Source organism: Porites lutea, chromosome 10 (genome assembly GCF_958299795.1).
Source record: "Porites lutea chromosome 10, jaPorLute2.1, whole genome shotgun sequence".
Taxonomy (NCBI): domain Eukaryota; kingdom Metazoa; phylum Cnidaria; class Anthozoa; order Scleractinia; family Poritidae; genus Porites; species Porites lutea.
Window position 1 is genome coordinate 4,958,168 of NC_133210.1, and position 16,651 is coordinate 4,974,818.

General features: G+C 40.4%; 2 protein-coding genes across 2 annotated transcripts; both read left to right on the forward strand.

Moving 5' to 3' along the window:
- The first annotated feature begins 472 nt into the window (after positions 1–472).
- On the forward strand, positions 473–4,201 carry LOC140950493 (uncharacterized). The gene is made up of 3 exons (XM_073399728.1): positions 473–1,009; positions 2,636–3,040; positions 3,779–4,201. The coding sequence occupies exons 1-3, from the start codon at positions 547–549 to the stop codon at positions 3,991–3,993; spliced, it is 1,083 nt and encodes a 360-aa protein (XP_073255829.1). The 5' UTR covers positions 473–546; the 3' UTR covers positions 3,994–4,201.
- Positions 4,202–6,342: 2,141 nt separating this feature from the next.
- LOC140949409 (uncharacterized) lies at positions 6,343–9,097 on the forward strand. The gene is made up of 3 exons (XM_073398571.1): positions 6,343–7,284; positions 7,952–8,329; positions 8,856–9,097. Exons 1-3 carry the CDS (start codon positions 6,741–6,743, stop codon positions 9,092–9,094), a joined length of 1,161 nt encoding a protein of 386 aa, XP_073254672.1. The 5' UTR covers positions 6,343–6,740; the 3' UTR covers positions 9,095–9,097.
- The last annotated feature ends 7,554 nt before the right edge of the window (positions 9,098–16,651 follow it).

Consider the following 16,651-nt stretch of genomic DNA (forward strand, 5'->3'; position numbering starts at 1 on the left):
AATCGATAACTACACGAGTCTTCGCCAACGACTGGTCATCGATTATCAATATCAGTCGATTAATTGATATCGATTGGTATTGATTGAGATCGATTGTCATCGATTGGAAACGCCGGAAAATGGAATATAAAAGGGTAAGAGATTGGTCCTCGGGGCGGGGCCTCCCCGTATAAAACTTTATTGACCGCCCCCCCCCCCCCCCCCCAACCCCCCAAACCCGGTGAACAAGAAATGATAGCCCTATTAACGTAATGCAAAAATGTTTTTCTTGCATGTCTGTCGTCAAGTTATTTTTCGACCTCCTCCACTTATTAAAAAGTGAAATGGTCATCCTCTACTGACAACAAAACAAAAGCCAACGGAAATGACAAGAACAGATGCCCTTCTGATCGTCACGGCAATGACCTAGGGCGCTGTCACGCTACATTGCGGTTCCAAAACACACGCGAATTATATACTATTCTTAATTAATTTTGACCCAGACAGTACTGATTAAATTCTTTCAGCGACAAAGATTTTTAAAACAGGTTTCGACTACAAGCGAAGATGAATGTAAAATTTCTTGTATACGCAGTGATTATGTGCTTAGCCATACCGTTTTCAAGATCTCAGAGCGATCGCAAGTGCCGTCCATTGAATGCGGAGAAGTTTCCGAACTGCTTTAAAGCTGGCTTCCATTCAACAAGCTTGTATCTCGCGGACAACTCATACTACGAAGAAAGGTATTCAAAAATCATCAAAAATATCACGGAGAAGCTCGGCGGTTGCTCAAACTACACAAGCTATATTCTCTGCTCGCTGTACGTACCACGATGTAAAGAAAGCATGACTGGTCCGTGGCTTCCATGCCGTAAAGTCTGCGAGGAGTTTGCTCGAGGATGCTCGGATCAAATGAATTCCGAAGGCTTAAACTGGTTAAAGCCTCTGTGTAATTTGCTACCCGTGAATGGAACGAATAGTGACTGTTTTGAACCGCCGAATTTTAAACCATCAGCGAAACCTGATTCAAGTAAGCTTGCTTAAGTACCCTAATGTATGTAATAGTTGAGTACCCTGTACGTTATCCTTTAGCTAAACGGTTTGGCGGATCTAGACCTTCAGATAAGGAGGGGGGAGGTCATCCTGAGATAGGGGGGGTCTCGAAAAAATTATTCGGCCCTTCAGGCCTCAGTTTGGTCTAAAAATAAGGGAGGCCCGGGACCCTCGGCCCTCGGGCCCCTCCGCTGGATCCGCCACTGCTAAATTTAAGTTTTGGCCTCGTCACGGTTTTGGAAGCCATCTTGACGAGTAGGCAACCGTGTGAGAAATTACAGTAGTGTTTGTATCTGAATCTAATGTCGTATAATTTCCGTAACACGGTTGTTCAAAAAAGAATTATGAATTTTAAAGTAAAGCTTCACTCTTAACGATTCTCCTGATTCATATTTTTTTCAGAACAGCTGTTTCACGGAAATTATTCGACAAGTAGATTCCCATACAAACACATGTCAGTAATTTCTCACGCGGTTGCTTACTCGTCAAGAACCGTGATAAGGCCTATTCGGCGAACTACGTTGACCTACTCTTTTTTCAGGATGCTGAAAAAAAAATTGGTGCTTCATGCCCCAGTTAAGTTGTTTAATTTACTCTCGATAAATCCCTAGCTAGTCACTGTGTAGAACAATTTTATTGTTTTCCCTATAGGGAAATTAAGACGGAATCTTCCAGGAAATTGAGTAATTTTAATTTTTAGTGGACAAAAACCTTGTACCAGAATAATTTAAAGCATAATTTTTTTTTTTTACATTTTTCAAGGCCTTTAAAGATGTAATTAGTCATCTGTAATAACACCACAGAAAATTTCTTATAGGAGCCTGAGAAAATGAATGTCAAATTTCACAAATTAAATGACATCTAAAACATGAAGTTTTCAGAATTTTACCTGTGTTTTCACAATTCTTGTGAAATTTGACATTCATTTTCTCAGACTCCCATGAGAAGTTTTCTTTGTTGTTATTACAGATGTCTAATTACATCTTTAGCCCTTGAAAAATGTAAAAAAGAATGTAATATTCTTTAAATTATTCTGGTACAAGGATTTTGTCCACTGAAAATTAAAATTACTCAATTTCCTGATGGATTCCGTCTTAATTGTTCTACACAGTGCAGCTAATACCCATCTGCTGATACAACTTTTGAACAAGTGAGGCCTGGGTATAATGGCTAGTTGTTTTTTCGTGGACAGGTTGGGGGGGGGGGGGGGGAGAGTAGTGACAGATTACCTGTATACGCAGATTTCATTTATGAAGCAGGGAGGGAAGAATTCGTGATAACAAGAGTCCAGAGGCGGATCTAGGGGGAGGGTGCAGGGGGTGCGCACCCCCCCTTCCTGAAATGACCTGCGGTTTTCTAATACTATTGGAATTCTGCAAAAAAAAACTATGTGGTTAGTCAGTCAGTTACGCCATTCCTTAGTGGTGCACCCCCTCCTAAAAAAAATCCTGGATCCGCCCCTGAAGACCCGGAAGAAAAAGAACTAACCAGATTGACAACCTACTTCCACCCTCTAGTATCTTTTTAATCGTCAGAAATCCACTTTTAGTTTTGTAATTTCTTTTGTCACTAAGTTGATTTTGTTCTGCTATCGCCATAACAGGCCTTGTTTGCAGCGGAGAGGTCATCAATAAAAAATGCCAGCAAGCGGGCTGTGAAAAAACCTTTGTCTCACAGACGACACAGGCGCAGTTACAGAACAAATTAATCGCAAGCATGGAGAAACTGAACAGTAGCGTCAAAAATGCGTCGTGTAAGGCGATTCTGAGGAAGCTGTCGTGTGCATCCTACACACCTCCGTGTAAGGAGAAGAAGTTTTTCACATTGTGCAACTGGCGGTGCCGCAAACTTTTTGACGACTGCCCATGGGTATTTAACTTGACAGAAGTTAGCGTGACAGAAGTAAGCCAGGTGGTAAGTAGTTACTGTGCTGAGCCTGCTCAAGGTAACACGACCAGCGGTTTCTGTGAGCTAACGAGATGGCCTAGTGCGAGGCATTGGAGTAAAGGTATGATACATTTTTTTCTGTTCGTGAGATAGGAGCCAGGGGTGGATCTAGGGGGAGGGTGCAGGGGGTGTGCACCCCTCCTCCCTCCTGAGATGACCTGCGGTTTTCTAATAGAACTGGTATTCTGCCAAAAAAAAAAACTATGTGGTTTATTGGTGTTGAAGTAGAGCAAGAGACGAGTGCACCCCATCCTAAAAAAAATCCTGGATCCGCCCCTGGGAGCTCACTCTATGTGTTCTCAGGAGTAGGTTGTACATGTTGTGGTTCAACTTTATCCTTGTTTTAAATTTCATTTTCCTTTGTTTTAAACTCGTTATCATACATTATCTAACTCAAAGACAAAGTAAAATAAAATTTAAACCAAGGACAAAATTGAACCACAACATATATAAAGACCTATGTAAGCCATTTTCTTTTGGTACAAATATCATTTTTAAGCATCAGCGAGCGTATTTTTTAACAATTTTAGCATAAGATCAATCTTGTACCGGTCTCTCGTACCCTAAGTCCTCTGGCAGTTTATTTTTCGCCAAAAAGCCAAAGGACGACTGTAGGCATGTGATTGGCTGAAGATAATCCAAAACCTGCTAATATTCTTGTAATGCTGCCCCTTTAACAACGGACAAACTCCTTCTGATGTTATCCTAAGTTTGAAAGTTTTAAAAATAAACCTGCGGGTTCCTTTGTGCATTCACACCTTCTGCTGACATTCTGAGGCTTATTGATTTTACTTTTCAGGGGAGCGTCCGAAGACATTGCCGTCTTCCTTCCCAGCAGGCCTCATTGCTGCCCTCGTTTTGGTGCCATTGTGTGCAATCTGCTTTATCTACGTCGCCGTGATATTGCGTAGGCGCTATGAGCAGAAGAAGAGTGGATATACCCAACAACGTTCAACGTACACTGAACCACAGATTGGGACTGGGGAGCATGATATCAATAATCTACCAATGTAAAAACTTGGGAGCAAATGATTTCCTGTTATAGTTGTTAGCTGTTGTTAGAAAGCTTAAAGGAGCTGCGCGGAGATGTGTCACGAAACTTCCTCAAATTTCAAACAGTGGGAGCTGACACCTAACTGAGTGAAACATAAAAATCAGTGGCGGATACAGGGGAAGGGCCCTCATCCCCCTTATCTCAGGGTCTCGATGACGGCCCCTCCCCCCCCCCCCCCCCCCCCCTTCCCATTATCTCAAGATCTGGATCCGGCATATCCTCGGAGACCCAGGGGCAGTTAGTCGGGTCGATAAAATGTTCGTGGTGAAAGTTTACTCTCGATCTTACAGTAAACTTTCACCACGAACATTTAATCGACCCGACTAACTGCCCCTGGGTCTCCGAGGATGGATCCGGCACTGAAAATAACAGCTGAAAGCTTTAAACGAAGGTATAAATAACACAACGAATAGGAGGCTAGCTCGGATGGACAAACTTGAGAGGATAAAAACGCATTGAGAATTGTGGTTATTGGTAAACTTGTTAGCCTAACAGTAGTTTTTCAAAGTTTATTTTTGTTTATAAAGGGTTTAGTTTAGCGTTTGTCTCACGATTGTCACTTTCATGTTGATCGCGACGTTTCGACCGCACATTGCAGGTCTTCAGCAGGCGATAGTTTCGACCTGCAGTGTGCGGTCGAAACGTCGTGATCAATATCAAAGTGACAATCGCGAGACAAACGATAAACTAAACCTTTTATACACATTATCCACGATGATTAATATCTTTCATGTCATTTATTTTTGTTGTATGCAACGTTTGATTTAATGCTTGGGAGACATATTCAGTTTGACATTAAGCTGTGATTTTGTAAGTTTGCCGGTAATTTCGTCGCTATTCCCATTAAGGACGTTCAACCCTTTGAACCCTAAGATCAAAATTTGAATTCTCATTTGTTGCCCCCAATCATTTCCTACAGAAGTAGTGCGGAGAAGTGGAGAAAATATCAAGCAAATTCATCTTGTGTGATCATGTCCGTAATTCTCATGGCCACTCTGTTTTACAAAGCATTGATATAACGAGGAGAAATTCGATGCTGATCACTCTTAGGGCTTAAAGGGTTAATATTAGCAAACTTAATTAACTAGACAGCCGTGACACAGTCCCTCGACAAATGATGAAGACAACGAAAAACCAAAAAACTGAATTTGCTCTCTTTCAAACTTTATCGCGTCTATTTTTGCCCTTTGCAAGATGTCTATTGTAGGCGAATTTTTGTGGAGTCAATTTTTTTAGAACACTATCAAAGTCATGATTATGGCCGTATTCACACTAGAGACGGATTATCCGTCTGAGACTCGTTCGGGCCGTTGGATAATTCGCGTCAGACAGATAATACGTCTTAATTAATTTGAAAATGGAATGGTCTTAATTTTGGATGAACAATCGGCCTGACTTTATCCATCTGTTTTTCCGTCAATTTTGACGGATTTTGGAGATGGATTGTAGTGTGAAAACGGCCATTGTTCATATTTTTTGTTTTGTTTTGTTGTTTTTGTTTAGTTTCCTCTTTCCACAGGCAAACTTTTAGAAAACTGGAAAAAGTTGTTTTCACCATAAGTTATTTTATAAAAATAGTAGACCGTGATCGAACTTTCCATTGAATTGGTTCGGTCTTTTGCTAAAATTAACCAAGTTCATTTATTTAAGTTATTTTATCGTACTTTATTAACCTCGCCATCATTAAAGTAAACATAAAGTAAATTAGGAAGCATTATATTATGCGTTTATTTATATTGCCTCCCTGACCACTTGTCATTTTTCTATTTTTAACAGTTGCCCATAACGGAGCTCACACAGAGACCTCTATTATTTCTATTGACATTTGAAGAAAAACACATTTCACGCTATTGAAATTTGTTAAAATTTTGCATGATTTAGCTCCTTACTATTTTTCTTCACTCCAAATAGCTGTCAAATAGCTTCAAATATCAACCTGTTTGTTTACTCCGCTCATCTACATTTTTTAAGTTCCCTCTGTTAATACCGTTACGTATGGACGCCGCTCATTTTCATATTATGCACCGATTATCTGGACAGTTTATACTAGTGATGTGAAATACTCCGAATCCGTTTCCACTTTAAAGAAACGTTTGAAAACGTTTCTTTTTTCGTTTTTCTAAGCGCATTGAGAATTCTTTAAATGCGCCATAAAAACCCTTTATTATCATTAGTATTATGGTAGTAAAAACTCCTGAATACCTTAGAGTGTCTCATATTTGGAAAACTATCCTAAAATCTAAATATTATGTAACAGCTATGAGAGTTTTATAAAGGTACCAAATATACGTTAAAATTTGTATAAGAATGAATAAGCATGAAAAGCCAATGACTGTATAGCCGTGTAGGGAAAAAGCTTCAAAGTAATCTCTGACGAGATGACTTTAGGTTCGTGCATGACATGAACGCAAGACCTGAGCACACATTGCGTGCATATGTTTTTAAAGAATCATCCACCTGAACGAATATTCAAAAGATCTCGTTTATTTTGCATGGCAAATTATTTTCCTTCAATATTGCCTTCAATTATCATTTCTGCATTGTCATAACAATGAACTGAACAATGTTGTATTGTTAAGTTTATTTACTTTGTTTCGAAATTTAATGGGCAGTTACTAAGAAAAAAAAATAATCCAGTCTTGGCTAGTACTAAACTGGGACATTTTTACATCCCTTGGATAAACAGGCTTTGAGGGCTGAAGAGAAAATGAATTTGAACTTTTTGCTACAATTAGCAAATGTGCTTTTAGTCGCAAAACTGGCAAGATCTGAGAGCACATCGGAATGTCGCAAAATAGATGATAACAAGTTCCCAAACTGCGTAACTCATGGCTTCACAATGACAAGCGAACATCTCGCAAGTAACTTCTACAGCGAGACTTATTCAAAGGTAATCAACAACATGACAGCGAAGCTCAACGGTTGTTCAAAATACACCAGCTATGTCCTCTGCTCACTCTACGTACCACGATGTAAAGAAAACATGCTTGGTCCTTTGCTTCCATGCCGTGAGGTGTGCGTGGAGTTTGCTCGCGGATGCTCCAATCAAATGAATTCCAATGGCTTAAATTGGTTAAAGCCTCTGTGTAGCTTGCTACCTATAAAGAGGAAAAGTGCTACTTGTTTTATACCACCGGATTTTAAACCTCTGAAGAAGCCTCTTTCAAGTACGTATGTATGTTGCTTAATTATGTATCAAGTAGAGACGGTCACTCAACGGAAAAAAACAGGTGACCGTAAAGGTGTTCGAAATTAAGCCCGTGATAATCCGCAAATTGAAGTAAATAGACAGTGAAATTGAGCGGAAGAATTCTATTTTATTATTCAACAGCTATTGAATAGTTGCGCTGTTTCTAGCTCACAAACCAGTCAATTTTGCTTGGTTAACTGAAAGTTTCATTGTATCATTTTCAAAATTACTGAAACTTTGATTTTGAATGCACGCATCACGGCAAACACAAAACAGCTTTCCGGGCTCGAAAAATTCCTTTTTTTTTTTCGAGAAACATGCCCCAGCTCCGTTTATTAGTCACACCGACTGCCCAAGGAAGAAATTTCGAATTTCGAAGACTTTGCTTGAGAGGTACTCAGTTTTGCTGAGTTATGATTTGATAGAGAGGTTTTCGTTTGAGTGTCGTAAAACCAAAACCAAAGTAATTACTCTGGCCAATCACATAGGACACAGACAATACACTGAACCAATCAAAACTCGAAGTAATTACATGTGGCTGACGCAAAGCGCGGGAAAATCGTGCGAGCGCGTCACAATTGGCTTTGGTTTTACTTCTGATTGGATGAAAAGGTGGCGCGAATCTTTTATGCCAATCGCATCGTGTAGAAAGTGCAAAACCAATTACTTTTCGACACTCAAATGAAAACCGCTCTATTGATGTTGTCGGTTTCGTTATTACTTAACAGGCCTTCAATGCAGGGAAACAGTGTCAAATGAGAATTGTCAGAAAGAGGAATGTAAAAGAACATTTATATCAAGGAAAAGGCAAACACAACTCCAAGACAAACTGACGACATTAATTAACAAACTGACCAGCAGCGTGTTTAGCGACTCCTGTAAAGAGACTTTAAACAAACTGGCGTGTGCATCGTATACACCGCCGTGCGATGGGACTAAGATAAAAACATTGTGTAAACACAGATGCTCGTTGCTATTTGACGACTGCCCGGAGGCTTTCAACTTCATTGAAGTAAGCAGCTATTGTGCTGAGTCTGCTCAAGGTGACACGACCAGCGGTTTCTGTGAGTTGACGAGGTGGCCAAGTGCGAGGCATTGGGATAAAGGTTCGTGCGCCTCTCTTCAAATCTCAGTGTACTTTTAGTCCTTACTAATATTCGCTGTACTTATAATGACTGCCAGCCTAGTCTCCAGGCGTTCTCTCTTGCCCCGTTGTCCGCGTGAATTCTGGGAACTGAGCGGGCTAGACTCGGTGACGTCACAGCTCACGGTAGAGTACAGGATTGACCGAGCCGAGAACTCCTAGGGACTAGGCTGAATGACTGCTAAAATACTGGCGTCTGTCGGTTTTTCTGTCTTACTTTCACCGTTTTTGTTTTCCTTTTTAGTTTGTTGTTTTGCCAGGAGTCCATTAAAAAAACCACGCGCAGTCCCTAAGTTTCCTCAGGGTCAGGGGAATCAAGTAAAATACGCGAGCGCGCGTGGGAATCGCTACATGCATGTCGCCTCTCCACGTGGTAGAGAGGCGAGGAAATAAGGAGCCATCTCTAAATAGACTAGAGATAGTCAAGAGGTCCATTATTTCTGAGCTATCTTGATGAAATGAAAAAATGTTTCTATTTCTCTTTCCAGGGAAGCGTCTGCACACAATCAGACCAACGTCCTTCCCAGCAGGCCTCATTGCTGCCCTCGTTTTGGTGCCACTATCTGTATTCTGCTTCATATACTTAGCCGTAGTACTGCGCAGGCGCTATGAGCAGAAGAGAAGTGGTAACGTCCAAGAGCTGTTAACGTACACTGAGCTGCAAACAGAGACAGCTGACTCGGACAAGAAATTAGCACTCATAATGATCCGGCCAGGAACTAAATAGTGCTGTTCCATGCGACGGGAAAAGCCTCAGTGTCAGCTTTGTCAGCAGCGTTTTTTGAGCGACGGGCGTCAACCGGAAGTGGACATTTTACATCACAGGGCAGTGGTTTGGATCAAACCCTCGAGTAAATCGTCTTTATAAGAGAAAAGAAACTTAGCAATACAAATTTTTTAGCGTTCGAGGCATAAAAAAGAAGAGAAGGCCTCACTTCCGGTTGACTCAACTCACTTCCGGTCGCTCAAAAATGTCGTTGCAGCTCCCTGACAGGAGTTCTAAGTTCGGCTCAACAGCTGGGCTTACCTTTATACTCTAAAATGAGAAACAAGTTAGAAAGCAAATCATGATCATAAACGGTACGAAAGGAAATTATTGCTCAGGAGCAATCACTTCAGTATTTAACCGTAGCAATCCATCAAGATTGGAAGTTATAAACTGAAAAACCCCTTTCATAACTTACTACTGAGAAACAGGGGAGTGATACAGCACTACTCCGCGAGTATGGTAAATACCTACATATTCCCAAATTAGCTTAGATAGGTTCTTACAAAAATAGTATGGTACAAATTTATGTTATTTTGGGGAGGTTCTTATTTTTGAAGAAAAAACATTAAGTTGTAGTTAATTAACAGAATGTAGTGATATCCAGCCTACTCCTTACAGAAAATTTGCTTGCCATTAAAAGTGTCCATAACAAGAAAAACTGATCACATGAATTTTGAAGTCCTCCTTTCGAGCACACACATAATTTTAAATAGATTTTAGAAAATAGGTACCTGTTTCTCGGTGTTTAAACTTTACGCTAAACAGGTTCTTGTATAGAGCGGTCTAACTGGCAAATTTTAGCTTAACAGGTTCTTAAAACCTAGATTCTTACTTGCGGGGTAGTACTACTGTCTACTCAATAATTTGAAACGCCATGAAGAAAACACCGACAGAAAAAAAATAAAAAAGTTAATTTATGACGAAATGTCTGCAAACATGACGTAGTATTCTTGCTCAACAGCCATAAGTATCCGAAAGTTTAGGATTGTAATATAAAAGTAAATTGTCTGACTATTTTACCTATGCTTATTTATTATTATCATTATTATGCTCACTTTTTCAATGCACTTCCACTTACGGTACGTTTAAAATAGAGATGTCTCAGTCCACAGATTACTCCATACACTTAACTATATATTGACACACGCGTAACCTCTATTGTTCCTCTTCGTCATCGAATACAAATATATTGCCTTAACCTTTTATGTATTAGCTTATCGAATAATCTGAACAGTAATCGCACACTTCAGCATTTTTTTCTGGCTGAATGAGTCATTAGTGCAAGATAAATTTTTTCAAGGAGTGCCACTTAAAAAAGAATCTAAGCGCTGACGCACAGAGACGTTCTTAGCTAACTTATAATCGGCGTGCAATCACTTGGTGTCTCTAATGACGATCTTGAGACATAGTATGGAATTAAAAAAATGCTCAAAGAAGATGCACTAAATCACGAATGTTCCAACTCAAATTTATGAACTAGGGCTTCAAAAAGACTAGTCCTTTCGTACTTTGCGCGGGTATAATTGGGACATACACAGTTTTTTAACCTTCTGGGAAAGCCGGAAATTTTTTTATAGGAATCGGGGGGATTCGAAGAAACGGGGCAGGCTGAGGGGTTAAAATATTGATCAGCGTGACTGGTCCGTTTCATTAGCGAAGGAACTCCAGTCCAAGATTCAGTCTATAGAGCAAAATTTAGGAGTTGAAGAGGCAGGTAACTTGCATACATAATAAAAAGTAAAGGTCGGTACACACTAGGCGACAAGTTGCTGCAACACGTCGCGGCGACAGATCACTCCATGTGTACAGGTCGGGCGACTAGTTGCATCAACAAGGTAAGGCGACACGTCGCAGCGACAAATCGCTTCGTGTGTACTGGAGAATTTTTGTGAAAATCTTTGTCTCCGCAACAGAATTTTGTCGCTGCAACAAGTCGCAAAAAATCAAATCAGACTGAATCTGTGCGACTTGTTGCGGCGACAAATTCTGTTGCAGCGACAAAGATTTTCACAAAACTACTCCAGTACACACGAAGCGATTTGTCGCTGCAACGTGTCGCCGCGACATGTTGCTGCAACTTGTCGCCTAGTGTGTACCGACCTTAAGGATCATGTGACAACTCCAGGACACATTTGTAAAGTTGAAACAATTCAGTAAAATAATTCAAAATAAAACATTAAACTAAAAGTGATAGAACTGAGTTCTTGTGGACGGCAGCAAGGTAAAATTAAAAAGGTTCTTGATCTTTAGGATCTCAATTCGAACATTCCAGTCTTTCGGGGAAATAGTAAACATGATGAAATTTATCGTTTCGTGAAATCTTATCTCCCGGGTCTATTTCTGTATTCACGTCACTGTCTTCTTAACTATTTTCCTGTTCTGAAATAACAATCTCTGTAACAATATAAGAAAATAATCTGAAGCTGGTTAATAATAGAGCTCTTTCAACGCTTTTTGAGCTTTAGCAAGTGTTAAAGTAAATAAAGAAAACTCAAGCAAAATGAGAAAACTCTTTCAGCTGACTCTTTGAACAGCATTTCATCAAATCCCCGCGTAAACGACCTAAACCCCCCACTATAAACGCTAACTCTCTTAATCAAACGCTCCATGACATCTTATTAACGCTCCCTTAAATTTGAATTTTGAATAAAAGGCCGCACTCTGATAGACTTTCCCGATTCTAGACTTTGTCTTTTCCCGTCTACTGTAGCACCGTCAAACGTCGAGCTGGTTAATTGGTATGCATGCCTAATCAGCGACCCATTGATACGTCCCCTCCAAAAATATACTTTAGGACATAAAAATAGGAGCACGTGTTCTTGTACATAGAGTATAAAGGTACTAATCCACGTGTAGCACCGGTCACATTACACATCTCCATAATTATCAGGCTCTGGAACGGTATTTTCGGGATCCGGGAAAACGCAAAATATCTTGACTGGAAACGGGATTTGACTACTACCCGCACGGCCGGGAAGCAGGATTCATCAAAATTTAGGTACAGGATGGGGGATTTTTTGCCTTTCTGTCGGGAATTGGAGGATCTAACTGCTACCCGGGAAGCGGAAAGCGGGATTCATCAAAATTTAGGCACAGGATGCGGGATTTTTTTTGCCTGTCTGTCGGGAATTCGAGAAGACGTACGTTCCAGCGGTAATTATAACTGCGAATCAAACAGGCGAAAGTTCAGTGATGTCTCCTATCCTATCTTGTCTCCCTCTTCGATTTTTGTCCGCTTTTTCCCTCCGCTTCAGTATACTGAGGGTATGAAAGGCTATTTCGTATTTGCAATGGCCTTGAAACACGCGTAAATTGAGTGTATCAATCGAAAGAGCCAATCTACATCTTACTCTATTTTATTAGGTTTTGCGGAAAGTTTTACGATATTTTGGAAACAAAAACGGAATTCGGGAAAGCGATGAAAAAAGTGCCGGATCGATGCGGGATTTTCGTGAAAAAGGAGCGGGAATGCGGGATCAGCACCCTCTCCTCTCCCCCCCGTCCCCGCCCCCTTCCTCCCTCCCTTCCAGACCCCGATCCGAGTTTAATATTTCAACGGAAATGGCTGAAATGGTGCAAGCGCAGCAAATAACAGCTGTGTACCGTAAGACGGTCTATTTTACTCATCAAGGTAAATACATCTTGGGCCTGGGAAAGGAGCAAAATATACTAATTTACAGCCGTTTTTACAAATACCATGGAAGGTTTAGGAGGTATTGTACATGTTGTCTTATTGTTTCTCTTCTCTTATCCAGTTTCTTGAAAGACCTTTCTTTCGCCGATTTGTCAGCAATATTTTATTGACCTGAGTTTAACGTCTCTTTCAAGCAGCTCAGTTGAAAATTACATCGAACGTTTTGGCAAGCGTCCATTTGTTTTGAAATGGCAAAACACGTGCATGGTCGAAACGTTGTGCCAGAGTTTAATATCGGTTACCGGATTTACGCAGACACCTTCACCTAAAAAAGTTTCTTATATATAAGTGCTTGAAATACGTAGCTCGCAAGTTAATTTAGATCCGTATCTAGCATTTTTGTCATGTTATCCATCGTTCATTATGAAAAAAATGCTGATATCACTGACAAATACTTAAACTGTTACGATGGGAAATAACAAAAACGGTTTTATGACTTTTATGTCAAGTTCAAAAGGAATAAAAAAGGAAAATTAATAGTTATCTCTTTCTTGTCTCCGTTATGTTGATCATTACCTGAGGTTAATGTTGTTGCTTTGCACAAAACAGCAGAAAAATGCCTTGAAAGAGGATATTGTTGAGTCAGGTTGAAATCGGTTGAAACACGGTTGAGATCATTCAGTAAGTGAGAAAAGATACCTCCCTCGCTCGGTCGAAACACTGTCCCTCATCATGACACTAGGAAAATTAACAGAAAACGTACATCAATATTGAAGCCACTTCCTCAAGCATGTTCAGCGACAACAATCTTAATCGTTACACAGTTTTACGGCAATAGTCTGAGAGACTTTCTGTCCCCTCCCCTAGTAGCAAGCATCGTACTTGAACTCTTAAAATGTAGTAAACTATAAACTCGTCTAAAGCTGTTTTATAGTCAAAGACGATATTTTAGAAGTTTTACGATATGACCTAAATTCAACAACAAAGTAACAACCATGACGACAAAGAGATGATGATAAATTTAATACAAATTAAAAAGATTTCAGTAAAAAATATGTATTTTAGTAGCAACGCTAAAAGAAATGAATTCAGTCACTGAAAGAGGCGAGAGTGAAGTTTAGAGATGATAAGACTTTGTATGGAGGAAATACAAACAGGACGACGAAATTTTCTTTCACATTCTAAATTTAGGTGCGGTCTCCAAGAATTCCACTCCAGGTGATTTTGGCCATTTTCCGACTTCCAAAACCCTCACTTTCAGAACAAGCGTAATTGCAAAACCTTTCTGGTGAAAATGAGTTTTATTAGCATTAGAATAAAAAAAACATGAATGGCCTCCCACTTAGCCTCGCTTTGAAACAAAGGCTCGGCCGGGGCAACTTGGAAATGGCGTGCATGACATTTTACGCAAGTTGGAATAATTGCTGGGGGGGGGGGGGGGGAGGGTACTCCTGGGAATTCTTGGTTGGGTTGTGCCGCCTGGTTCACCAAATCCTGACCCTATTCCTGCCTATTTCAGACCAAAACATGCCATTTTCCAAACCCGTTTTCAGACCTCATGCAGTGACCTCTAAAATCCATGCCCGTTTTCAGACCAAAAAGGCCCAAAAACCATACCCTTTGGGGCGGCACATAACTATGTAGCTTATATAAGGGAGTATCCCCCCCCCCGGAATAATCGCAACTTTTAAAAAACGCGACTCTGATAGAGAGGTTCCGGTGCCGTCCCAGCTTTGCTTGTAAAACTCCCTATTAACTACACACGACTCCATCCAAATCCTGATCCAAGCCGTGCGCCACATTAACCTATTTTAGGTGTCCGGCCTATTCAATGCCCAACTGTTAACGGGCAGTACAAGGAAAGTGATGGCGTTGGCTTGGCTTGAGTTAACTATTAAGAGAGATATTTTAAGGTTAAAACTCTTTGAATGAAAAAAATAATGAGAAAACGCCCGAACGTCTATCTAATTCTGGGAGCCCAAGCGCGCGGGCGTTTAATAGATAGGATGCGTTTATTCGCTTAACTGAAACAAACTCCACAAAACCAATTTGCTTTCGGCGAATATATCACAACAATTCATATAAGTAGCAGACTACGCAGTCCATCTGGAGGGTTACTTCCCACTCGCTTTTTTTTGAAAGCTCAACTTCAATGTCAGTTTCCTTACTTTGAACTTGACAGTGAACAAAATGCAATGCGCATACTTTTATTAATCAAGCAAGAAACCGAATACATTGAATGATTTTGCTGAATTTCTCTGCTTCCTAGTATTTTGGAGCAATTGTCATGCGGGGCGTCTATTAGGCCGGGGGCGTTTATCAGAGAGGGCTGTTTAATACAAACTTAAAAAACGTAGTAGGGGCCTTTATTAGACAAGGGCGTCCATGCATGAGGTAATTTACAGCGAGAATGTAGGCAAGTATGCATGACCAACGGACCAAAGACTTGTGGTCGAGTTGATCGCGCTCCAACTCAGCTTACGTAAAGGAAAAAACAGCTGTTGAAAAGTAAGGGGAAATAAAGAAATGCTGATGTAAAAAGTTGTTTTCAAACCAAGGTATAATATCTAGGCCGAAAAATCTCTTTGACAAGAAGAGATTTTAGAATATAGTAACATATTGCCCCCGTGTTCCAAGGAACTAGTGGAGCGCGCGGCTACGTGCATCAGGGCACGTACAAGGTGGGCACCCCGCACGTCAACAAATTTCTTTGAAAAACTGTGCAACATACCTTGAAAGAAGCCGAGAGAAAAACACTTAAAAAATAAAATATGTTTTATGCAGGACATTTTTGTATGTAATTACCACACGGTTGGGACGTGAGTAAGGAAACGCTTTGTAAGAAATGACACAGATACTCAGTGTTACCTGAACTTGTCTGGACACTTTAAAAGGTGTTCATTGAGTGGAGACTGAATGATCATTCCAAACAACTGCACTTTCACAGATTTGGAAAATATCGCTGATTTAAGACAATCGAGAAATGTGTAACTTTGCTCATATTATGATCTAAGGCCGGGAACACGGAAATACGATATTAACACAATCCATGTGTTGCACTGTGCGTGGGAAAACAACGAGCAGTGTTGTGTCACATCTGCGCAAAGCCTGAACCAATGAAATAATTTGCAATTTTTTGACGCACAATCATTGTGAGGAACCTTAAAAATCCCATAGCCTTATACAGATCGTTAAACCCATTTTATACACTTAATCAAAAGGGAAAATAAAAGCGGAGCTCCACCGCCCGCCTAACATGAGTAAAGCCCTCTGTCTAAGAAACAGAGGGTTAATCCCACGAGCACGAAAATTGCGGGCAAACGGCGGAGCCTTATCCTTTGCAAGTAGCAAGGCATTGTACGGGTAGACCCAGCAATCAGGTAGCGGGCTATGAAGCAGTTTCTTGATCCCGCTGTGACTTTCCTTGCTTGCAAACCCGTTACCTTCAAGATGTCATATTTGTTAATTTTACATGAACTTAAAAACAGACCCCTTTCAAACCGCAACTAATTTAAGGCTTGCCTGAATGTATATATTAAATACTTTCCATAATATGGTTTTAACCTGAAAAGGAAGAATATGTTATTGCTTCTCTTCGACGTAACAGTTCGTACCTGGGAAAACGATAGTTCAGAGGAAAGGAAATTAACAGATGTCTTGTAAATAGGGCGCGTCGACCGAGACTAAAACGTACTGCACATCTTTACAACGGCTTTCATCTTTAACCCAAACAATTACTATGCAAAGATAAATGCCATTATTCCATAGTTTAATATTGTTGGGAATGCTGACACCCCATAGTCGGAGTTTACAAGCTAGAAATGCCGATCTCACGTTCGATCTTTGACCCCATTAAAAAACTGCGCAGCGAATTAAAAATG

Coding starts and splice junctions, on each gene's coding strand:
- LOC140949409 (XM_073398571.1), top strand. CDS start 6,741: ATGAATTTGAACTTTTTGCTACAATTAGCAAATGTGCTTTTAGTCGCA. Junction 7,285..7,951: donor TGACCGTAAAGGTGTTCGAA/ATTAAGCCCGTG, acceptor ATTACTTAACAG/GCCTTCAATGCAGGGAAACA. Junction 8,330..8,855: donor TGCGAGGCATTGGGATAAAG/GTTCGTGCGCCT, acceptor TTCTCTTTCCAG/GGAAGCGTCTGCACACAATC.
- LOC140950493 (XM_073399728.1), top strand. CDS start 547: ATGAATGTAAAATTTCTTGTATACGCAGTGATTATGTGCTTAGCCATA. Junction 1,010..2,635: donor ATCAGCGAAACCTGATTCAA/GTAAGCTTGCTT, acceptor TCGCCATAACAG/GCCTTGTTTGCAGCGGAGAG. Junction 3,041..3,778: donor TGCGAGGCATTGGAGTAAAG/GTATGATACATT, acceptor TTTACTTTTCAG/GGGAGCGTCCGAAGACATTG.